Source organism: Microtus ochrogaster, unplaced genomic scaffold, assembly GCF_000317375.1.
Source record: "Microtus ochrogaster isolate Prairie Vole_2 unplaced genomic scaffold, MicOch1.0 UNK12, whole genome shotgun sequence".
Lineage (NCBI taxonomy): Eukaryota > Metazoa > Chordata > Mammalia > Rodentia > Cricetidae > Microtus > Microtus ochrogaster.
The window spans coordinates 7,504,657-7,529,346 of NW_004949110.1; the positions used below are offsets into that span (position 1 = coordinate 7,504,657).

At 45.1% G+C, this 24,690-nt stretch overlaps 1 protein-coding gene across 2 annotated transcripts in view; it reads right to left on the reverse strand.

Moving 5' to 3' along the window:
• The window catches only part of Clstn2 (calsyntenin 2), a 572,791-nt gene that overhangs the window by 134,830 nt on the left and 413,271 nt on the right, over nt 1–24,690 (reverse strand). For both annotated transcript variants that reach the window (XM_026789022.1, XM_013353582.2), the window contains exons 3-4: nt 5,192–5,387; nt 4,078–4,286 (exon numbers count right to left, since the gene is read on the reverse strand). In XM_026789022.1, coding sequence (XP_026644823.1) covers nt 4,078–4,286; nt 5,192–5,387 — 405 coding nt within the window. The remainder of the gene's footprint in view (nt 1–4,077; nt 4,287–5,191; nt 5,388–24,690) is intronic.

Genomic DNA, 24,690 nt, shown 5'->3' on the forward strand with positions numbered 1-24,690 from the left:
ACATCTGTGCAGCTACAAGGGTTGACTGTGAGCACAAGAGCCAGTCAGTATCAAGGACAGAGTTAGTGGCCTCATAGACATCTACAGAGAGAGGTATCAGAGCTGACAATGCACATACTTACGGCTAGGGGGCCAGACGTAGGCGTGAACATGACTGTAAGGTTTCGTGATGAGAGTTAGAGCTGTTAGAAAGGCACATGACAACATGAGATGGCTGCAGGTGCATGCTTAGCTGAGGGACCCTGATAACAGGAGTTGAGGCTAGCTGCCCGTGGGAGCATGGCCAATGGATTAGTTACAAGTACATACGCCGTGGTCAGCCTACGCTTTTAGTGGGTACACAGGTCGTTTGTTTGTGAGTTACTGGATGCACTGGGGTCTGGTTGGGTGCCCCTGGAGGATGAATCCTCGAGAGAGGAAGAAGAGGAGTAGTGGCTCAAACGCCTGGAGGCTGAAAAGGTGGAAAACGATGGGTTCCTTATTCCTTAGTGGTAAAAGAGGTGGGGTCTATTTCTTCTGGGCTTTTGTTGGATTCCTATCAACAAAAGGTGGGTGGTGCTGTGATCCACCAGGCCGAACACTGCAGGGTGCACAGTAATGAAAGCTACAGGGGCTGTGCAGAAGTGACCAAGAGGGTGGTGGAGGTGCCCTGTGAAGGCTGCTGGTGTTCTCTCCAGAGCAGGCCACTGGAGACAGTGGCGATTTCTGCTATACGGCTGATACTGAGAACCCTGACCATCTAATTTGTTTCCAGATGTTGCCCTATATCTTGGTCATATTGGCCTCCCCAGTGATCTGGGTGGGAATGAGGCTGAGGTAAGTCATGTGGGAACTGTTCTGAAAGTCTGGGGAAGCTGGCTGTTGAGCATGCTCTACCTTTTTACTGTGAGAGGAATTTGTGAGCGAGGGAATTCCTGTGCTGGCCATTGCCAATCTGGGGGATGGGATAATGCTGTTAAAATGACACTGGTGTTATTACCCAATTTTTGAGAAGTTATTCTCAATATTTCTTTTTTTTTAAATTTATTTATTTATTGAGGATTTCTGCCTCCTCCCCGCCACCGCCTCCCATTTCCCTCCCCCTCCCCCGATCAAGTCCCTCTCCCTCATCAGCTTGAAGAGCAATCAGGGTTCCCTGACCTGTGGGAAGTCCAAGGACCGCCCACCTCCATCCAGGTTTAGTAAGTTGAGCATCCAAACTGCCTAGGCTCCCCCAAAGCAAGTATGTGCAGTAGGATCAAAAACCCATTGCCATTGTTCTTGAGTTCTCAGTAGTCCTCATTGTCTGCTATGTAAGTCCGGTTTTATCCCGTGCTTTTTCAGATTTCTTTTATTGTCTTGTAATTTCTTAATTCAGTCTCAAGTTGTCCTAGACTAGCTTCTTTCGTTTGCGCATGGCTTTGAACTTGTTCTTTGTTTGGAAGGGGGAAAGAAACCTGGGAATCCCTTCCTTGCCTCTTGCTGAACTTACCCCTCCCTGCGTTTATGAACCTAAACTCCTACACCATTTATTCCTTTCTATTATCACCGAGGAAGAGGTTTGTAGTGGGAAGCCCCAAGTGCCAACAGTATGACAATGTATTAGGAAAGTCTCCCTGCCTTAGGGCTCAATTTCTCTACTTGTCTAATGAAACTAGGGATCCAGGTTCTGCTTATCCCAGAGAGGCTGGCCTAGAGCTAACAGATAGAGCCTGTATACCACCGGCTATAGATCTAGAACTTTCCAAGACGGTGGCAAAAACTTAATAGTTATATGATCGTCATCTCAGTCCAGATTTCATGGGGAGTAACGAAATCACAGTCAGAGGAACAAATGTCTAATGACCATGGACAGCAGCAGGTCTCAGCACTGCTTACACAGTGAGGACTCTCAGCACCCCCACCCATGGCTGCAGAACCCCACAATGAGTTTGGAACTGATACTGGCAAGGAGGTCAAGGGGTTACAGGTGAAAGAGGCTGGGTGCGTAGATACAGGAGATCATTCAGACTCCATCTGGGGTCTTTCACCCTTCTGGTTGGTCGCTATATCTCACTGCCCTCCACCCCACCCAAAGGCAAAGAGCCTGGCAAGTTGAAGAACCAGGAACATCTACTTTAGCTGTGGGATGAAGATTGTGGAGAACCTCGTGGCCAAGGAAGGCGCCTGAGATTCAGCAGCACTTTCCCCGACATGCTCATATGCAAAGAACTTATCACCGTGGACGTGATGGTGAAGAGCCCACTGGGAGGCTCGTGAGAATGGAAGCTGCCTAGGTCCTGTCTTCATTACTTGAGAGCAGCTTTTGTAAGCTTCTCAGTTGGGAGCCCGCATACCCTAGGAGCGCCAACTCTCCTCACCATCTTACATTGTAAACCAAAATTGGAGGCCGAGGCCTGGCAAAGGCCCATTGCTCACTTTTAATGAGACAGCCAGGGAAAGAAATTGGCATATGTTAGCAAAATGGCTCATCGAGGTGAGTAATTATCCTCATGACTGGGGCAGTTTACCCTCAGATGAAAGAATGTTCATCTCACCCTTCCTCGGGAGCTCTTGAGAGCCAGGACCAGGAGGACAAGCGGAGCTTGACCACTAATCACAGATGTCGCCACTCGGCTGTCTCGCTATTTACCATGCTTGTCATTGTGGGAACAGACTGCCACATGATGATGGGGGAACAGAAACCTAGAGCGTGTGATGGGTACAGGCCAGCCTTTCACAAGGCTTGGCTTGCTGGAGGGAGTGGTTCTGGAAGTTGTTACAAACAGAACTTATCTTCACTCTAGTATTCCTGTCTTCCTTTTCCTATGCACCATTCTCCTGCCTTGCACAATGAGCATTTAATGACGTCCAGACATGGAGCTCCTACTCCCATGGCTTTTACAGTCAAGTAGGTCATCTGGTAAGTTCCTTGAAAGCAGGGATGAAGGTGTTCCCTTCCTCTATGGACTCTGGTATTGCTCTTGGGATGCAGATTATACCACAGAGCAAGTTGCCTTCAGGTCTCAACACCATGAAGCATTCCAGAAGAGCCAGGAGCACATACATGGCTAATTTGTTTCCCCCTGTAGCTGTTGATGAGTGAGATTCTCAAGTCTAATTTACAGTTTCACTCCAGGTCCCAGCATGCTTTATACATAATTCCACTCTTCATGCCCCCTTGATTCTCTTTCGTTTTTCCTCCCTCGTTGCTTGATGAGCTCCATGAGGGTGGACCTGCCTATCTTGAGTTCTGTTCTAGCTCCATTCTGAGCCCATCAAGAAACCTATCACTTGGTTACAGAATAATGCAGGTCTTGCAACTTTTGCATCCTTCTGTGCTACTTAAAGGATATCTGAAAGAAAGTGGGGATAATCTATAGATACTCACGCAATTCACACTACATCTGAGCTATGCACTCGAGAAATAGTACCATTTCATTACAATCAAGTTATGGTCCAAGTGGATTGAGTTGATTGGACCTCTGGCTGTGTGTACGCTATAATAAGATTCATATTAATGGTGATGGGAAATATCCAAATGGTTTTATGGTACCATTTTCAGTCCAATTCAAACTGGGAGGAAGGCTCTGCTATGGTTGAAATTCTCAAAGGGGAGGTTGGCAAGAATTTTAAAGATTCCTTAGCAAAGTTATGGTTGGGAGGTGGTTTTAAATTCCCAATTCTGTTAGTATCGCTTTGCCTGGATGCAGAAAGCAGGTTGTTGTGGTGGTGACTGGGGGAGCTGGGGCTCATGTTATAACTGATAATATCGAAAGGGACCCAGATGTGGCCAAGGTGATGATGAGGCTCACACCTGGATAATAATGAAATAACTCTTCCAGAAACCATCTTCATTTTGTATATAAACATGTACAATTATGAGTTCTCCAGACATATTCATTGAGTTTCTGGGATTTCCTGAAAGTAGTTTAGACTTAGCAAGGTTCTAATTATAAATGAACCATCATCAAGAACATAATTGGGTCATGATGCCTAGATAAAAGGTTTCAAGGGAGGTACCACTGTCAAGTACCTGTGGGGCCTCTCTTGGCCTCGAGAGTGGGGACAGTGAGTTTGTTTTCCTGACTGTACTGGAATCTTCCCCAGGACACTCACCGTTTCTGTCGATGGCAAAAGGCACATCTGTTGTGACAATTTCATAGTTGCAGATCTGGCTGTACTGGGGGGAGCAGTCCTCATCGATGGCTTCCACCTGCAGGATGCTGTCGTAGATCTTGCCCTCTGTGACGATGGCCTTGTAGGCTGGCTCTTTGAAGGTGGGAGCAAACTCATTGACATCCTTCACCTGGATGTGGACCACAGCCCTGGAGCACAAATCAGAAAGGAGAAATGATGGTAAAGAAGGAATCATACCACGTGTTGTGGGACATTGATCCAACCCAAGGTCATGTGTCTGCAGAGGCCTCAGGGCTCTCAATCGGGGCAGTAGGTGCATGAGCGCCTCTGTCTTCTCTCCCTCTGGGAACCAACCATCTACCTGCTCTCGCCTTGATGCTGAGCAACTCTGCCTTAAAGAATCCTCCCCATTCGTTATCATTCCCTATTGCCTACTGCAGGCTACAGATCACCTTGCCATCTTCTCCCTTATCCCCATTCCCTTCATTTATTCACCCAACTCCCCACTCAGGAAGTACCTGTGGGGCCTCTCTTGGCCTCGAGAGTGGGGACAGTGAGTTTGTTTTCCTGACTGTACTGGAATCTTCCCCAGGACACTCTTCCATTATTCTATGCTCTGAGCCAAACTCCACATGGAGAGAGCAGAGTTGACTCATGCTGAGGCATATGTGGCAGAGAGAAATGAAGAGCTTTGCAGAAATGAAAGCTTTAGACTGGCCTTGAGCCGAGGGCTGGGCTTAGGGAATGCTTCCCGGAGGATCAATGATCTCACTTGGTCTTGGACGTGGCCTTGGAGTCCCTTCCGGAGAAGAAAAGCAGGTAGAACATTCCCAGTATAGAAACCAGCTGTGCAGATGCTCTGGGGGCACTCAGCATCACCTTTTTCTAATATGACCGGTTATAACACCAGCCCCCTCCTCCACCACCAATCCCCAGGTCCTAGTCAAAGGAATGCTAATGGAACGGGGAGTTTTAGACCACCTTCTAGCGATACTTTTGGTGTGACCCCTAGATGGATATATTTAAAGAACAGTTTATAAACAGAATAAATGGAGGTGGATAGCCCAGGGCAGAAGGGGGAGATGGAACTCACTTGTGCGACTTCTTCCAGGCTGCCTCCCGGGGCCCCACACCGCAGTCATAGGCCTGGATGATGAACGTGTACTCCTTCTGCAGCTCACAGTCGATGGGACTCTTGGCGCGGAGCCGGCCTTCTCCAGATGTCTTATTGAGCACCACAGCCTCAAAGGGCAGCTCCTGCCCGTGGATCTTGAATGCACAGATTTCCCCTGCAGAAGGAGAGAGTATAGTGATTACTAGTGTCGGTAATCTCCAGGCTGAAGACAGTGCCTCTGCTGGGCCAGATTCACAAGCCCCACACTTCTACCTATTTTCCTCCATACACTCAGAATCCTCTAGACTTGATCTCTAGAGATCAGCCCTACATGTTCATTTCATCAAGAAAAAAAAAAAGGAAGTTTTGCATGCATGGGGATGTCACCCAGCAAGTGCTTGTGTCGTCTTTGTATGAGGAGGGATTTTTCCCAGTTTCTAGCGTCCCTGAAAGATTTTCCCTTGCTTTGTGCCCAGTCTTGAATTAAGCAACTTGCTAACAGTTGAAAGACAAAGGAACGTTGATAAAAAGAATCAAAGGCCAGAGATGTGCCTAGTCTATTGTCTTGTGGCAACGTCTTCAATGCTTGAAAGTGTGTTTCGTGGGCTGGCAGTGTTGGTGATGAGAAGACGCTTAGGAACAGGGTCCTAGGTCCTGCCAGACCTGTGCCAGAGCCTTCATTCATCTTAAGCATGAGCATTGCTTTTCTGGGTCCTTCACTCTGGTTTACACACAGCATATTGTTGCAGCTGGATCCCTCTCTTCCCTCCTCCAGCCTCCATTATGTCTCTCTACCCCCTCTCACAGTGGGGGTTCGCAATTTTCTCTTTTGAAACAGTGGGAGTGAGTCTCTGTGAGTCCAAGATTCCCCATGGAGCTTGAACAGCTATCTTCTTAAAGAGCAGACATGTTGTGAAATTAATGCATTTTGCCCCTTTAGCTGGGTTGATGTTTATTATAACTGTTTCTCGGCATTAAAATTATAAGATCACAAGAATCTCCTTTTCCCCCTCTGTTTGTGAATGTTTATTTCTTGAACTCTGACTATAAAGCAGGCCCTGTAGTAAATGTTTTGAGATGTGGTGAAAATTTGAGACGTGTCCTCTTATGGTATTGAGAGCACTTGCAGACGTCAGGGAATGGTGCCCAGCTATCCAGAGGCCACTTACGGCACTTAGGGCTATGCTAGCACTTGAGACGGGTAGGGAAGCCCAACTGAAGGCTACTAAAGTATGGAACCAATATATATGGGTTCAAATTTCAAGTGTGCTATGTACAAATGGCAGGTTTAAGACAAGTGACAGTGCTTCTCTGGGTTTTAGGTGTGGGTTCAGGGGATGGTGTCAGAGAGAAGGACATCTATTCTGAGATGCCTCATCCTTGGTCTGGCATTATTTCAGGTATACGCCTGGACCAGGGAGAGGCACATGAACTGCCTGGGATGTGCCTAGGAGAATTTGCTCTCAGGGTGGCAGAGGCACTGGCTTGTCTCACTACTCTAGCCCAGACCCTGTCCAGCTGTTGCTAGGTGCTGAAAGTTCGAGGCAAAGGAATAATGCAATTGATTGCATGCCTGCTTTGGGCAATGACGTTTGTATCTAGGCAATCTTATTTGACCTTTATGACAAGCTGACAAGGCAACTGTTTTATACAAGTTTATACAAATCACGATTGTCCTTCTGTTGTTGAGCCTGGGTCCTACTATTTAGTTCAGGATGGTCTGGAACTCACAATCCTCCTACCTAGCCTCCTAAATGACGTGAGATTATAGGCCTTCATGACTCAAACTTATATGAATTACAAAAAGAAATAGGAGGAGGGAGAGGAGGAGGAAGAGAAAAGATGGAGGAGGGAGAAGAGAAGGAGGAGGGAGAAGAGGAAGATAATGAGGTTACTTGCTCAATGTCACTAGGTAAACTTGGGCATTAAATGCAGGTATGGCTGACTTGTAAACCCACATGCGTTCTCCTATACCGCTCTATCTCCAAAGAATGCTAAGATGTCTACAGAGCCCCCCAAGGATGCCTCTGGGAATGATTCATATTCTAATCCAAGTATGGCTGAGCTGAGTCCTGCATTTTCCATAGAGGCAGCATGCCCTGATCTCTTTCTAACAATGTTTTCTAAGATGTTCAATCAATACCAATCTTACCCGAGGGTTTCTGCTTTTCTTATTATTTCTTTGATCTTCAATTTCATTATGAACATTCCACGTTCACTACCTCCCTTCCTGGTTATTTCTCAAATATAGATATACAGTAGTGGGTAGAATGGGTTGTGGGGCAGGTTCTAACAGGAACATAGGCTTCCATTAACGGCAGCTGTCCAAGGTTCACTGGGCACCTCAGCATGGCCCATTCTGACATGGGTAACTCTGTAGCCTTTAGGGCAGAAGAAGGTTTTATCTGATCCTTGAGTTTAATTCCTGCTCTGAATTAGCTTGTGTGCCATGTGATTCTATCCCAGGATCAGGACCTCTGTGACAATGTTACCAATGTTCTCAAACTTTGCAAAGCATTCTCTGGAGTGCCCAACCACCATCATGATTATAAGGCTAATCAGACCATTTCATTCTGAAGAGCCAACCTAGACCTAAAATAGATGAGGGTAATTTTCTGCTGGGAACATCTGATCACAACCAAAGTAGTTCACAAGACTCAGCAATCCTTAAGAAGCAAAAAGAGAGGGGGAGGGAAAGGACACAGAGGAGACCCAGGAGAAGTAAACTTTTGGGTCATGCATTTCCATCTTGCTTAGTTCAGTGTAATTCAGTGACACTAGCATTTTGGAGGACCAACTGTTATAATTTGGATATGAAGTGGCCCCACCCTCCCAAGACTCATTCATCGCAGGGAATTCCCCATGCAGCAGCAGTCAGAGGTGTGGCAATAACCTGGTGGAGGGATTGACGATCCACCATCACCAGGTCATCAGCAGGTCAGTGGGAGCCTTCCCTTTTTCCTCTTGTCCTTCCTGGCTGTCATAAAAACAGCTTTGTTCTACCTGGTGCCCCCACTGTGATTCTCAGTCTCACCTCAGACCTGAGGCAATAGGGCTAAGGGTCCACACAGCCTTATCTGGGGCCCAGAGCAACAGCGCCAAAGGTCCATGCATTGAAGCCTCTGACACAATAAACCACAGCAAACCATTTCTTTTTCAGGTATTTTGTGAAAGTGGCAGAAAACTGATGATCGTAACAAATAAGCCCTTGGACTACACTTGAAACACAAAGGACCTGGGTACTTTAAAACATCAGGTGTTATCAAGGAGCCCTTGGGTTGGAGGAAGACCCAACTACAAACGGGTCAAGCTCAGTGACTTTTTAGTGTTCACCAATGCAGGCTGAAAGAGAATTTGGTCCCTTTTGGGCATAACTTAGAACTCAAATCACACTACTAATTCTCAAGCCTCTTTACTAGATGCGCATGCTCCGGTTGCACAAACATTTTCTTGATAGAGAATCCATCCATTCATGCAGTAAATATTTATCAGGAACTAAGGGCCAGGCCTCAGTGAAGCAGTGATGAACACAGCCCCAGCTATGGTCCACACACTGCTACTTGCAGTCCAGGAAAATGTGTCGGCAGATAGCCACATCCCTATGTGAGGAACAGGGAGCAAGTACCACATGCACGCTGAAGAAGAGATGCAGAGTTCAGACCTGGCGGGACATGCAGGGTATGCCCGCCTAAGCATGTGAAGGCCATGCAGAGAATGCAGGAGGAGAAAGAGTAGTTACAAGTCTGCTGGAACGACATCTTGTTTCAGACAGAGGGACGATATGCCTTGGGGACCTTCACTCAATAGGAATGGGCAGGGTGAGTTCAACACTGTGGGGTCCAGTGTGGCGGTAAAGAAACTATTGTAGGACCAGCTTCCTGGGTGTGTGATGTGGGAGCACACAGGGCTCTGTGGTCAGAAAGGCACTGGGCTCCAGTTAAATGTTTGTGTTTGAAGCTGATGTTGCTGAGGCTGGGGAGATAGTTCCGGGACTAAGAGGGTTTGTTTTGCTGTCATAAGGATCTGTGTCTGAATCCCTAGCATCCAGGTAAAAAGACAGGAATATCTATTCATACCTGTTACAGAGCACTGAGGAGTGGAGACAGATTCTGAGAGCTCTGGTCCTGTGAGATACCCTGTCTCAAGGTAATGGCAGAGAATGATAGAGAAACTCCGTGTCCTGCCCTGGCCTCCGTGTGCTCAAACACAGGCATAGGCGGTACATGCACCATGCACACAGGCACCATGCCTACAAACTGGCACTACTTAGTAGTGAGAAAGGTTTTTCATTTTTCTATAGTTAGGGCTATATCAATTAGAAATATTACCACAAATTGAATGAAAGAAAGAAAAAGTTAAGAGAAAGACCCGGGGTGGAGTTTTGGCATAATGATGCTTGTCCTGACTCTCAGCATCAATACCTAATATACTGGGTCACCTTGGTCTAGAGTTTGTTACTAATAAAGATTTTCTGTAGGAGGATGAAGCACTTAAAAACAAATCAGACCGAATGGTCTCCAAATAAAAACATCACTATCAAAATCTTGCTTTCCAACATGCTTTGTGCGAGAGTATGGGAAGCCGGTGTGGCAGAAACAGTGTTTGACACACACAGGTTAGCATGGGGGGGGGGGCAGTCAGCTGAGATCACCTAGCCTCTGGGTGCCAGAACCTTCCCACTGTCGCTGAAGGTAAATGAACTCAGCTTCATCACAAACACGAGCCTGAACAGAAGGAACAGTCATAGTTCCGAGGTAGGATGTGCTGGCTCCTACCCCTCAAGCTTCTGTCTGTGGTGCACTGTTGCCTTCTCTTCAGCAGGAAGGCACTCCCCAGACTCAGCAAAATTGGTATCGCTGTCTCTCTGGCTCTGTCAGAAGTTTCTGAGAAAAATGTTTTAAAATTGATTTTCTTTATTTTTTTTTAAATTTATCTTATGCTTGTAACTCTTTTGTCTGCATGCTCATATGCCTGGTGCTCGCAGAACTCAGAAGAGAGCATCTGATCCCTGAAACAGGCATTACAGATGATTGTGAGCTGTCATGTGAGCATGGGGGATCAAATTTGGTCCTCTGCAAAAATGGGTGTGCTAAACTGCTGAGCCATCTCTCCGGTCCTCTAAACTGCTTTTCAAAGAATATTTTTGAAAGCACAACTCTTATACTTGAACAAAGGTTTGTGTGGATTCCATCTTCCAGATGAGGAAACTGAGTCTGGGAGAGGCCAAAGGACTCCTCCGGGGTCACTTTGACAATGAGGAATGAAATGTACATGTGCGCATTTAGTCCCAGACCCATCCATCCATGCATGGCACTCATTACCCTGTCACTGGGATGCTCCAGCACAGAGCTTCCCTAGGGCAGTCTGGTGAGATTCCAAGGCTCTTTGTAGGGCACCACAAGCGCATGGTGACATCCTCTTACCACTAAGATGCTATCTGGCTTTTCACTAAGCTGAGTTTTGTGCTGCTGATGTAAAAGCAATGCAAATAAAGACATGGGAGGCTGAGTAGTGCCTAGCTTCCTTTTCATCGTAGCATCTTCACAGTTAAAAAACGAAGTTAATATCAGCAGAGAATGACTTTAGTTCCTCAGTAAATGATATCGATTTTATTGAATTTGTTCGTCTAAACCCTTGGGTTCATACTTTCTTCTTGGTCCTGTTGTTTTGAGACAGGGTCTCATCATACTGCCCAGGCTAAGCTAATGTGTGATTCTCTGCCTTCTGAGTTCTGGCATTGCAAGCATATACCAGCACATGACTTCGTGTCTTTTGGTGTTGTTTGTGACGAAACTGGAAGTACAGTTGCATCCCTGGCACAGCAGGTGTGATGTCTGAAAAGGGGCGAGGAAGGGAAGTTGCGAGCTCAGCAGGGACTTTCCAGAGGTTTTTTTCACTTGAAAAGATGGTAGACGGACACACAGGGTCCATGAAGTGGAAGTGTTTGTTGGCGATGTTAAAATTTGGGCTTTTGGTTTTGGAAAATTTGTGTCTGCTATAGTTAGCTTAACAATCATGGGCAGTGATAACCGATGTGACCTTGTGATACCTCATAATGAAAGGCTTCCAATTTTGAAAAAGTCCCATTTAACAGGATATATGATGTCTATAAATGACCAATGCAGAATATCACATGGTTATACATGGTAAAAATTCAAAGTACAAGACAGATCAATGACTTTTTGTTGTTCGTTTTGCCTTCTTTTGTTTGTTTTTCAAGACAGGACTTCTCTGTCTAACATCCCTAGCTGTCCTGGAACTTGCTCTGTAGACAAGGCTGGCCTCTAACTTAGAGATCCACCTGCCTCTGCCTCCCAAGCTCTGATATTAAAGGCGTGCACCCCTGTGGCCTGGCTCAGACCTATGGCTTTTAATGTAACAGTGTGCACTTATTAGAAACCTAACACTCACAATAATCATCTTAGAAGGGGATGTCTTTGGGAGTCAATTGTTCCAGTTGTGTCTTCAGGTCTTGTGTAAGATTCTGGAGGGAATGTCTGCAAGCTGAACACTGGCTTTGCCCGTAGTACAAAGACTTGCTTTTACGGATAAACTCCAGGGAGACTTCCTGCCTCTTCTGCTATTCTCTCACTCACAGTGAGAAGGTGCCACTTAGGAAGAAACAGTCCCTCGGAAGACAGTAAGTCTTCCAGCGTTTTTATCTTATTAGACTTACCAACCTCCATAGCTGTGAGAAATAAATTTCTACAGTTTTTAAAACTCCAGTCTGTGGTATTTTGTTGTAGCATCCTGTATGGGCAATGATACCTTGTATAATAAGTACATCAATTTACTTTCACTTTCTATATTTGTCTCTTAAGAAACTACAAAAGGACTTCAGATGTATGTAAACAAGAATATCTGCTGTTATCAAAAAAGATTATTAAAGTTCTTCCCCGTTCTTGCTACATAATTCACTTTTCTAATTGTCATATTTTCTTCACCTATTCCAGCTGAAAGAACCTAGTGTACCTGGAAGGCAGCACCAGACCGAAGGTTCTAGATACTTCTATTGAGCTAGACATTAGAATGCAAAAACGTTAGCAAGGCTTTTTACAAATTTGCTTTGGAAAATATATTTGTCAAATCTTGTTATTTATGGCAACCTGCAATGAGTTTATTATTGCTGTTTTACATGAATGACTGCACATTTGAAAGTGTCTCAGGTTTGGTTTCTAATTAAATAAATATTGATGAACGACCCACACAAAGAAAAGTGCTTGAGGGCACTAACTAGTGTTTGAGAACATAAAGAGGTCACGAGAACAAAACTCCTGGGAACTGCTGTTCTTCCCATTTCCCAGATGTAGCTGTCACATAGTTCGCGGGGTCAAAGCCTGCTCCTGGTGTGCAACTATGACCCCAAACCCTGCAGAGAACTCGCAGACTTGTTTGTTTGCCTCTCACATGTGAGTCACTGTAGAAATGTCCAGGCAGAATTTTCTATCTATACAGTAAAGTGCTGGGGTAAAGAAACACCATTCTGCTTCCTGTAAATCGAGGGCCAGCCAGGCTGGGTTGAAGCCTTAGCGCTGTGGCTGATTGCTTTTGTGGTCCTGCACGCATCACTTTCTCTCTGCTTGATTCCTCATCTCTAACACGAGGTCCCAATTAGTGGTAGTGACCTCTCAGGGTTGTTGGAGGGTTAAGTGACTTGATATATGCAAAACATTTCATGTCTGACCCGGAGGAAGTGTCAATGCTTTCTGTGACCTCTGTCATTATATTAAACAAAACGTACAGCCTTCTGGTGAAGTCCCTCTTTCTGCTTGAAAACCAAAGAGAGTGAATGGGCAGCTCATTTAGCCATCAGAAATAATTCCAGTGTATGTCGTACATGTCGTCAAAACAATCTTTCAAGGGAAAGCATCTTGCATGAATTGGCTGTAACTCATCTATCCCCTTCCCCTGCCCAAATGTCACCAGCCAGTGACAGTACCTTGGAAGTTACATGGCATATGTACTATGCTATAGGGGAGGGGAAGCTCGGAGTGGAGTTGGAAAGGATTTGTTTGGCTATTTTTGCTTATCAGAGTGACTGGGGTTTGCTAACAGCCTTTTTGGATACAGTTAGGGGAACTGAATACATTATCCTGAGCAGACCCAACCATTCCTGCATCTTCCAGAACCATCCCACCCTAGTGGCTGCACCGTCCCTTCAGAAACCGCACTGCAAACACGATGAGAGTCGTAGAGCGAACATCTGTCCAGGGCGAGACTTGCAGTAGAGGGAAAGATGGGTCTTGGGATCCACCTCCTCCGGACTGGGGAGGTGGCCCTAGAGTTGGACAATCGGCTGTCAGCTACACACTTCGTCCTCCCTAGCACCCACTTGGCACTCAGTTGGCACTGACTGCACAGTCCCAGGGTTGGGCGCAGGCTTTCGAGTATACGTTTACAGTCACTGTGAGCATAATACAACGGGAAAGGACAGATGCTAATTACATCCTGGGTAATCATGCTCAGAATATCAAGATAGAGCTGAACTTAGGAATAAGCCTATACTCAAACAAATTGACTTGAAGCCCTCCTTCTTCAGATTAAAAATTTATGATCACCCAGGAGTAGGAAGTTAAAAGGGAAGCTGTGTGGGGTTGTCACTGTGGGTGCCTCCTCCCAGGTTGGGGAGAGGGGAGGGAGTTGTTTAGACACACCAGGCACTGGGTCCTTTCTCTGCTCTCCCTTGCTCTATGACCTTGAGTGTTTCCTAGATTACTCTTCCTTAAAGATGGGAGTACCAATCGTGCCTAATCTTGAAAGTCCCAGGAGGCTGAGGCTACAATGCCACACTCAGTGTGCAACTGGGGTAGTATGAAGGTCACTCGGCTTTTTAGTACAATTACAGAAAATTCTGCCTTCTGGCCTGCAGGCACTTAGATTAGATGCATATTGTCACCTTGCCTCAATTCCCAGTAGAGGACAGAACAGAGCAGGTGGTTGGTTGCCACAGATTATAGCTCTCTTTCTGCTTAGAACTAAGCAAAGCAAAAATATATTCATTAATTTGGAAAGATATTTCCCTAAAGTTTTGTGCTGAGATCGAAGCCACACCCTCTTTTTTCTCTCTCTGTTTTTTGGGGGAAGCATCACATAGCACAGCTACACATTTCAGAGAAACTGAAGACAGGACATTTTCCCTCCTTAGCAGCGTCTGTTGCATAAATAAAGGACGCAACAGCTTCTATGTATCAAGCCAAACCTGAGCAGAGGTTGAGTGATCATTTGATCTGCCTCGCACCCAGTGATTCTGCAGCTGAAGGGCTTCCAGTGCATTATCTTATGAGAAACCATTCCCGGGTAAAAGGAACACAGCCTGACAGGAACGAGCGGTAATGATTCCTAGAGATCATGGCTGCTCACATCTGTGGGGTGTTCACTGTGGGGCAGGGCCTTAGGAATGTGGTGGGAACAGCCTCCATTTCTGTGTGTTGACCTGCCTGGCTGGAGATAAGAGGCTTGGAAGAAACAGAAGTCTCAGTCTATCTCTGTAGTCAGAGGAGGCAGATAGGCAGGCAAGGCTTCCCTGCACTGTGTGTGTATGTGTGTGTGTGCATGTGTGCTTTAGGATCACAGGTGAGAAGGAGTTCATCTCATCTCAAGTATTTCCAGACGTGGTTGCCTTGTGTCATGGAACTACCTCAGAGGATGCTGCAGCTGAAGAAAGGGAGTTTCAGCCTAAGCCGATTTGTGGACACAAAATCCCACCCTGTGGTCCCAGGCATGTCTCTATAGCATGTTTCAGGGCTTCTATTCCAAGGCATTGTGGGAATGCCTTGAGGCAGGTAAGCCTAGTCTCGAACTCTGACTTGTCATTTTAGACCCTCAGAAGCAGTCCTCCTCACCTTCATTTCCCACCTGTGTAAGGGCAATAAAACTGCCTTCCGCCTGTCCAACACCACATTATAATTCAAACTCTTGCTGTCTTTTAAGCTAAGAACTAGCGAGTAATGGCAGGACCTGGGCTCAGTGCTTTGTGGGAATCTAATTTAATCCCCAAGGCAGTTGTCACTTTCTGGCTTCAGGAAGGCAGCAGAAGGCGACAACAAAACAGACACAGGCCCTTCTTCAGTTTCACCGCATGCTCTGCTTTTGGCTGCCTCCCTGGGATCCGGAGGGTGTACCAGTCCAGCCAGGTGTCATGGAGCACAGACAACAGACGAAACAGCGAAATCACATGGAATAGGATAGTGACTGGGTTTGCAAGGGTTGTATTCTTGCTATCTGCCAAAAGATTTTAAAACCTAGTAAGTATCTCAAAAAAGAAGTGTCGTCTCGGGGCCCAATCACAAAATTATTTTTCCACTGTCAAGCCAGAATGGATCATGTTGAGTAAGGTGGGGAGTCTTGCTGTAAGAGATTGATTCCATTTGTGCACAGCACATGGTCAATAGCTAAGCTAGACTTAAACCAAGACTGTGGTTAGAGTCTGTCTATTTCAGCTCTCCCTTGCCATTTAAGAAAATGAATAGCAGATGCCTAGGTATCTTGGAGGCTGAGAAGTTACATGCAAATATAAAGGTCCCTAATTATTGTTTGGATTTTCCTCATACCCTCTTGGGTAGCGTCTTTCTCCCATGGGAGGGAGTCTTAGCAGCTGCAAGAGGCTCCTAGATCCCTGGACTCTGATCTTCCCCTCCAGGGGCTGACAACTGGGTTTTCGGAACAGAAGCTAAACATAAAACAAGATCACTGATCACGAGAGGTGTCTGGGGCCAGCAGGCACCGGTGAGATCTCAAGATTCCAGGACTGACAATTACAGAGGAAGATTTAGAGTACAGACAGAGCTGTTCAGTATTGTGCTTGAGGAATCAAATCATTTTCTTGTAAGATTTATTTTTTATTTCAGTTTACGTGTATGGGTGTTTTTCCTACATGAACTTGTGTGACACACACATGCAGGGCCAAAGAAGGCCAAAGGGGGCATCGTGTCCCCTGGACTGGAGTTACAGAAGGTAGGTGTGAGGTGCCATGTGGGAGTGCTGGGAATTGAATGCATGTCCTCTGAAAGAGCAGTATTCTTTACCCCGAGCCATCTCTCCAGTCCCAAGGAGATCTCTTTCTATGGCTCTTTACATCTCCTGGTCTGCAGTATCTCTGGGATCTCAGAGAGGCCCAGGAAGAGGCATTCCTCAAGAGATACTCACTGGACACTCTGTGTGCACTCTCGCAGGTACGGAGGCTACTCCTCACACCTGACTCCTGAACATGGGCTTACTCTAATCAAGGAAATAGATTTTGCATTTTATTCAATTGGTTTTAAGTTTAAAATTAAGAGCAGATATTTCACTTGTGGGAAACTTTAAAGTATGTGATTAACATTTTTGGAAAACAAATTCTACAAAACCAAAATGCCAATCAAATAGTTCTGATGAAAATTTAGTGTCAAAATTGAAAGATTTTATAAGGATAAAGACTTTTTAATGAATACTATCCAGCAGGTGTTGCATATCTGTAGGCTGAGGCAGGAGGATCATCTGTAGAAGGCTAGCCGGGGATACACAGTGAGACCCTATTGCAGATAAAAGATGTTGATACAATAGTAAATTTTATAAGTTCAATAATACGTCTTAATTCACCCGTGTCTTAGCTGCTTTTCTATCACTGTGACAAAGCACCATGCCCAAGACAGCTTATAAAATAAAACATTAAATTTGGTTTACCTCACAAATCTTCCTTTTGAAACCTCGAATCCTACCCCTAGAACCCACTTCCCCCACACCTCCTAATCCTTTCCAAACAGTTCTGTCAACTGGACACCAAGTATTCAAGTATCTGAGCCAATCAGGTTTGTTCTCATTCAAACTGCCACAACCTGCTTTTTTTTAATTTTTACTTTTTATCTCTGTGTTATAGTTACTAGAAAATAAACAGTTATGTCAATGGCTAGGGTCAAGATTCAGTTGGACAGCTCTATGATACATAATTAATAGCTCATATCATCAAAGGTCAATTTTCCCATAGAAATAAATTAAACTCAGAAAGGATGCATCCTATAATAACTAAACTTATTATTTTACATTGGTGTTAAGTTTTCTGACATTGTTCATAGCATTTAGGATAAAGCTGCCTCTTAGAATAATGGCCCGTTTGACCTTCTGCAGAGGAAGAAAAAGCACACCAAATTACAGTTCCCAAAGTGCTCGCTGCCAGGCCTTGAGTTAGCATGGCCTCTTCTAGACGGTTTGCACAGAACTGGTATAGATAGGATAGTATTTTAAAGCCTTAATAACATCAAGAGTAAAGTAACAGCATATTGGTCACTTGTAGGCATTGGATGTCTATGTAGAGAAATGGCTTTTACTGCTCTCAGCTAAGGTGCAAGCACGTTAGCCAGAGGAGTCTAGTTTATAATTCACACAGAGCCATCAAAATTAGCCACTATAATTATTCCTTTAAAAACTATAAAACCAATAAGTTTAATGCTATTACACTAGAATTAGTTTGCCAATAAAATAAATACGCTTTGCAGATCAAGTCATACTCTGATGGTATTTTGATTGCCCCATTTCTAAATAGAACAACAGGGTCATACAAACTGTCATATATTGCATGGCTAACTGATACAAGGTCAGAAGCTAACAAGGGATCTGGGGAATTTTGTGTGATGTGGATGAGTAAAAACTAACACATGGACCATTTCCCCACAACACCATAAATCTTCAAAAATGGTTTAGCAGGGTGGGAAAGGAAGAGCGTTGGACCGAGTTTCTGTGCGGGGTATTTCCTCTTCCGGCTGCTGTGGGTTTACCTGCCTTGAGCTACAACTGTGTGCATTATTAGTTCCTAAGGATTTATTAGTCCTTCTCATTGATGACGGGATTTTTGTACTCAAATCTTTAAAAGGAAACAAAAATTTTGTTTTCTACTATGAAGTGAAAGCATTAGGCACTGTTCCGACTTGACCCCTTGTACCAGGTGATGAGCAGGGCCACAGATATGAAAGGCAAATAGGATACCTGGTGGGGAGGTCTGAGGAAAACATCCAAGGGAGGAGGACCCCCAGCTCATGGCTGTTGCTGGCACTTGGACATTTGGAGGGTGGGAAGTGGGCTTCAGGCCCCAGGAAGTGGGTTGAACTGACTCCATGACAGGCAGAACACAGCTACTAGTCCGAGCCTAACTGAGTTGATGGATTGATTAATGAAAATATCAACAGAATTCAAAGAACTGTGACAATCCACAGTATTCCCACATTACATCTAAAATACATAAATATAAATATAGATGCTGGAAAATTAGATCCCTTCCTAAAGAGAGAGATGGCAAAACCCAACCCTAGGTTAATACAAGTATTTGAATTCTTAATCCACTACTTTAAATAAATTCTTACGAATATGCTTAAAATCACGAAGCAACAATGGACATCGTTAAAGGGAGAAACCCCACATTCATGATTGAAGAACTTTAGCACTATCTTTTTCAGTACTTAATAGGAGCAATCCAAACACATCATTAAAGTCACAGGTGACTAACTGGTACCCCAGCTATGCTGTCCTGCCTAATATGTAATAATGGAGCACCACACTCAAGGGCAGAAGGTGCATTCGTTTCAACCTCAGATGACTGAGACCATATGTTGGGTGGTAAAGTGAATCCTACAGTTTACAAGGCTGAAAATGTACAGACTATGATCTCTGGGCACAAAGGAAATAAACCAACCACCAGCATTTAACTGTAAGTAAACTTAAAATGGAAATTAGAATTAGGCAATATGTACCTTCATGCACTGATCAAAGGGAAAAATGCAAGAGAAACTAGAAAGTAAGTAGAGCTGAACACAATACAAGCACCACATATCAAGACTCATAGGGCAAAGTCAAACATATACTTAGAGAAAAATATATAGCTGTAAAATTTGTTCTAAAGTATGGACAGTCTGGGGGCTGGAGAGAAGGCTCAAGTTTGGAGTGCTTGAGTTCAGTTCCCAGCACCCATATGGCAGGTCACAATCACTTGCAACTCTAGTTCTAGGGGTTCTGATGTGCCCTTCTGATTTCCATGGGCTCCCACTACCCTAAGACCAAAACCTGACAAAAGAATCAAAATCAAATAAAATTACAAACTTTATCTATCAGAAACATAGATAAAACAACACTAACAATACACTAGCAAATTCCCTACAACTCTATAAAGAAGATCATGAATAAAAAGGATTTATTCAGGATAGCAAGATTCAGTCAATGTAATTCCCCATGTTAACAGCACAAAGGAGAGAGGTCAACCGTGTCTCCATAGATGCAGAAAAGAATTTGCCAAAATTCAACATCCCTAGGTAGCAAAATCTGCCAGTTGGCTAGCCACAAATTGTGATTTACTTAGGTTGATAACAGGCATGTAAGAGAAACAGTATTGCCACAACAGTGTCTTCCAAGATCAGGACGAAGGCAAGCTGAAAAATGCCCACTCTCACAGATGGGCTCCTGGACACTGGGGATCAGGCACTGTGTCGATGATAGCTTCAGAATCCCTTGAGTGCATTGTAAGCTTACTTTCTTCACACAGAACCACGGAATTTAACAGATGTGCCCCAGAGGTTAGAGAGATGGCTCAGTGGTTAAGTACACTTACAGCTCTTGCAGAGGACCAGGGTTGGATTCCCAGAATCCACATGACAGCTCACAACTGTCTGTAACTCCTGATGCCCTTTTCTGGCCCCTGCAAGCTTCTGCACGCATGTGGTGTACAAATTCTCACTTGGGCTCAAATACATAAACACACACACATACACACAAACATATTTAAAAGTGTGTCCAATGTTCAATAAAGATTGTAAGTCAAAATTTGAATTTCTCTTTCCCTGAGTCCACAAAGGCCTTCTAAGCCACATGATCATAATCAGTACAGTAATCTAGGGCCAGGAGTGAGCCTCTGGGCTTGGCTCTTTCTTGACTTTCCCTTCGCACAGACCCAGAGGCAAATAATAACCTCTAATGCTATTCACCAGGGAAGAGGTAGACCCAGGCTCAAGGCGCTTCCACAGCTGCTGTGAGATTTACGCCTCCCCTTCAAAGCACCGCGCCATCCATCAACAGAAACATTCAAGTCACAATGGCATTTTGCTACTAAAAGCAAGCCTAATTTGCTCATTTTCATTATTTAGAGGCAGTTAATTAAAAAACCCAGCAGACGTTTACTTGGCTACCTCAAGTCACTCCTCAGTGCTCACTGCCTGGCTTTTACACTATTATCGTTTTATGGCCGGATGGGGCCTGAAGTGGGTTCCTTATGACCATGTTTCCATTACTTTAATTCCCAGGAAGGCATTAGAGCCTGAAAGGTTTCAGAGGCTGGGGAGGCGAGCAGCGGCACTGTGCTGTCTTTACAGAAGAACTGACACCTTGGCAGGGGTCGGATTCTTTCCTTCCCACAAAGGATCCTCTCCCCACTGTGTGTATGAACTGTCTTGACCCCAGCCTTAAGGGAGAATGGCAGCCTAGACACCTGCCATCATTTCACTATCTCCCAATAATGGACCAAGAACTAAGAACCATGCAAATTTTGCAATGTATAAAGAATTCTTTAGTATGAAGTATTCTAGTTTCAAATAGTATTAACTGTCTAGGAATATGTGTGCTGTTTGATGAAGGACACTTCATGAAGAAAGAGGCCTTACTCAGGATTGGTTAGTTAAAGATTGAATGTCACAGAGGGCATGGCAATAAGTGGGATAAGATTTCCTTCCTTCCTTCCTTCCTTCCTTCCTTCCTTCCTTCCTTCCTTCCTTCCTTCCTTCCTTTTTTCTTCCCTCCCTCCCTCCCTTCCTCCCTTCCTCTCTCCCCTCTTCCCCCCTTCTTTCTTTCTCTATTTACTTCTATTTGTTTTGAGATGGTCTCTCTACATAGCCCCAGCTATCCGGAACTCACTATGTAGATTACGTTGACCTCAAACTCACAGCGATCCATCTGCCTCTACCTCCCAAGGGCTGGGATTAAAGGCAGGTACTGTGCCTGGCTAAACTGGGTAAGATTTGGAAATTCAGAAAACCAAAAGCACTCCAACAAGCAAGCCGGCTTCAGCACTTCATCAGCACACAAGAGCCGGTGGAAGCCCAAGGTTTTCAGAAAACTCTAGAGATCATTAAGCGTTTTTGAAGCCATCAACAACCCTTGTTGCAAAACCCATGAGCCTTTCTACCTGCTCTTGGTCAAATATCAGAAAATTCTTTTTGTATCTATCTATAGAATTCTTGTGAAAGCTTCAGGTCTCAGTATAATAATGGTCTCCTCCAAAATCCTTCTTAAGCCAAGACGGGCACTGCTAAAAGGGGGTGGTGCTAAAGCCAGGGTCATAAAACAGACTCCAGCAAATATGCTGCTCATGACACTCCAGAAAGCAGCTCAGACCCATCTCCCTGGAGCCTTGAGTTTGCAAAAACAGGTGATATGATTTACCTCCGACCCTGATGTTTAGAAAAACAGTTTATCCAGAAAAGCAGTGTCTGGGTCTGGCGAAGTCATGTTCACCCTTCCTTACTCTCAGCTGCAGAAACTTAGGTCTGCATGGCAGATTCTGTGCACTGAGCTGCTCAGCTTCCAGGTGCCGCCTCTCCAGCCAGCGAAGTTTGCTCTCTCTGCCTGAGGTCGAACTGCATTCTTCTTCTTTTTATTTCCCCAGCCCTTTTGTTTTTTATGTTTATATATTTTGAACAGTCACCTCTTTGAGTTGCCCCTTTGCTGCATTGCTTATTGCTATCTGTACGCTGTTCTTTTCCTTAGAATTCTTTGAGGCTAGAATATGTATTTAGTCATCTCCCAGACTTTCCCACATAGATTAAAGGGAGGTCTAATTTAACCCCAAATGCTTCAAAAATGTTAGTTGGGTGCCAGAGAAAGCTCATCTCAGTGTAATCAGAGGAAGTGTGGTGTCGTGGTCAAGATGGTAATTTATGGAATCAGAATGTTTTGGTTCCAACAAGTCATTCCTAACTGTGGCCTTGGCTGGAAGTCCTGGAAGTCTTCACTCCAGCCTCCATCTTTCCATCTGTAAGATGGACACATACCAGAGTCTGCCACACTGAACTACGAGGAAGGTTAAACCACCAAGGTGAACTGCAAAATGCACTTTGCAGAATTCTGGGGAGAAAAATCAGCAGTGTTAGTCATCGCTGGCAACGGGGGCAACTTCCAGAGGGAGCTGAAGCTCACTTTCTTCTCATTTGATATCCCAAGGCAGCAAAAGCCTCCTGGGGGTCATCATTGTTCTGTGTCCGAAATACACTTATCACATTCTCGCTAGAGTCCTGACTCCTTGCTCCCCCCTCTGCCAGTTTTCAATCATTATCTCCTTTAACCAGCCTCATTTCAAGACTGGTGTGACCATTGCCCAGACCCTGGTTTGCTCCTAGAGCCTTGTGCAAAGATCAATCTCTCCTGACTGCAGGGTTTGGGGCCTGCTCATGCATGGTGCCATTTCTGAGCGCTGGCTGATTAGCTTGACTCTTCCACACCAGCGATGCAGCCGAACACATGAATTAGTCCCAAGTCCCTCCCAGACTCACTGCTGGTCACTGTGCCTGCTGTGACCTAATCCCCTCTCTAGCAATGGCCTGGCTGTTGAAGATAATCAACCCATTTGACAGATGGGATGACTTACTCAAAGTACATCAGGACTGTTCCCTTGTCCTGGTTCTGGGGCCTGTGGGGGGACCCACAGATGTGAGCCTGTTCCACCTTGACTAAAGGGTCAGAGTTTGAGCTTATTTTGCTCTTTCCAAGTTGTTAGAAACAGGGGTGGCTACAAGCAAGAGATCCTGACCTAGGGTGAGGTTAATTAGTATTTTGGGTATAGAGGTGTATCCACTCCACCTGGACCAAAGGTCAGAGAATTCAAGTCTATTCCTTTATCATGTTAATGAAGTCTGTTGCCTTCACCCTCCCCTTTTGGAGTGAAGTATGTAAGCACATAGAAAACAAACACGGGTGATGCAGTATTCACTGAATTCCCCTTCTGGTGCTGTTCAGTGTTTCTGTCTTTTATTTCTCTCATATCTCTGTTCCTTCTGCTTAATAATTCAAATCCTCACGCTCTTACCCTGGAATGTGCTAATTTTGTCGAGGCTGGACTCTGACAGATGTCACCCTAACGTGTAGCTTACAACAGGCTTGCATTGCGCCGACTGCACCTTTGTGAGGTGGAGCCCCTGCAATCCATGAACAGCTGCAGGTACAGGAGACTCCATATTTCTACTCTGACAAGTCCCACGTTCTGCACGTTGTACTGAAGTTCTCAAATGTTTAGGTGAGGAACCCCAAAGGGGCAGAGGTATATTTAAAATGTTTAATTTAAGTCAAGGCAAGTGCCAGGAAAATCCATATTTTGAGCTGCACAAGAAAGAGAAATGGCAGTCCGATCAATACTACAGAGGTATATGGACTCTTTTACTACCCCATCAATGGCTGGAGGTAATAAGTCAGCGTCCCAGGGGACAGTCTCAAACTCTAAAACAAAAGTTCAGAGGTCTACTGTCCACTGGGCATGATTTCCACTTTGTTCCACCCAGCTGAATGGAAGACAAGGCCTTTCTCATACAGGGGCCAGGAGACCTGGAGCCTCCCTCAGCCCCCCAACCCCCACAGTCAAAGCCAGAACTTCTGGACTGATAACAAGAGCCTTGGTGGCTGGCTAATTCTTCGTTTCCCTGTCAGCAACACAGTCTGCAAACTCCCACCGAAGGCATGCAGATTAAAATGTTAAATCAAACTCGGAAGAGAAATTTGGAAATCAATTCCAGATTCCTGCAGAAAAGGCCATGCAGGATAATGGAAAGAGAACTCCCAGCTTCAGCAGTTTCATTTTCTAATCTGAGAGCAAAATAAAACTGCTGTTTTCCAAAAATTCGGCTGGTGCAGAAATAAATGGCTGCAAGCCATGTGCCCTGGCTTCCCCAGTTCCCAGTCAGGGGCAGGCACTTCTGCAGCACAGCCTATCAGCACACTGACTCCCAGTGTCTCTCTTATTTCCTTTTGCTGCACCTTGGACCTTTTCTTTTTTTAACCCCAGCAATAGAAATCAAGTACAAATGTAAATAGATTGACTGCTTCTAAGTTTATAGTAAATGACTTGAAAGAGCTGTAAATTATGGTGTCTGGAGCTTCTGATGCCTTCTTAGGTAGAACCCACTGCGGCAGAGCCAAAGTCCCGCTCTGACTGTTTCTCCCTGTATCAGAGGCACCATGATCACACTCTGATTAGCCTTTTGGGACTCCCAGAGACCCCTCAATGTGAACTCCCACAGACCCCGCAATATGGACGGGATGCTTCACTCCCTAGCTAGGCCAAGGCAAGACAAATCCAGACTGATCTCACTGTAGCCACTTCTGGACCACTTTTTCTTTTCCCTGCAAAAGAGCTGTGCACGGTTCACTTTTTAAGCAACCTAGGAGTGAGGTAGCATTCCTCCTTCCCTGGTCTTAGTAATTGATCCAGAGCCCCCAGCAGGGATGGTCACTTGAGTATACCTCCAAACTCCTGAAGATCC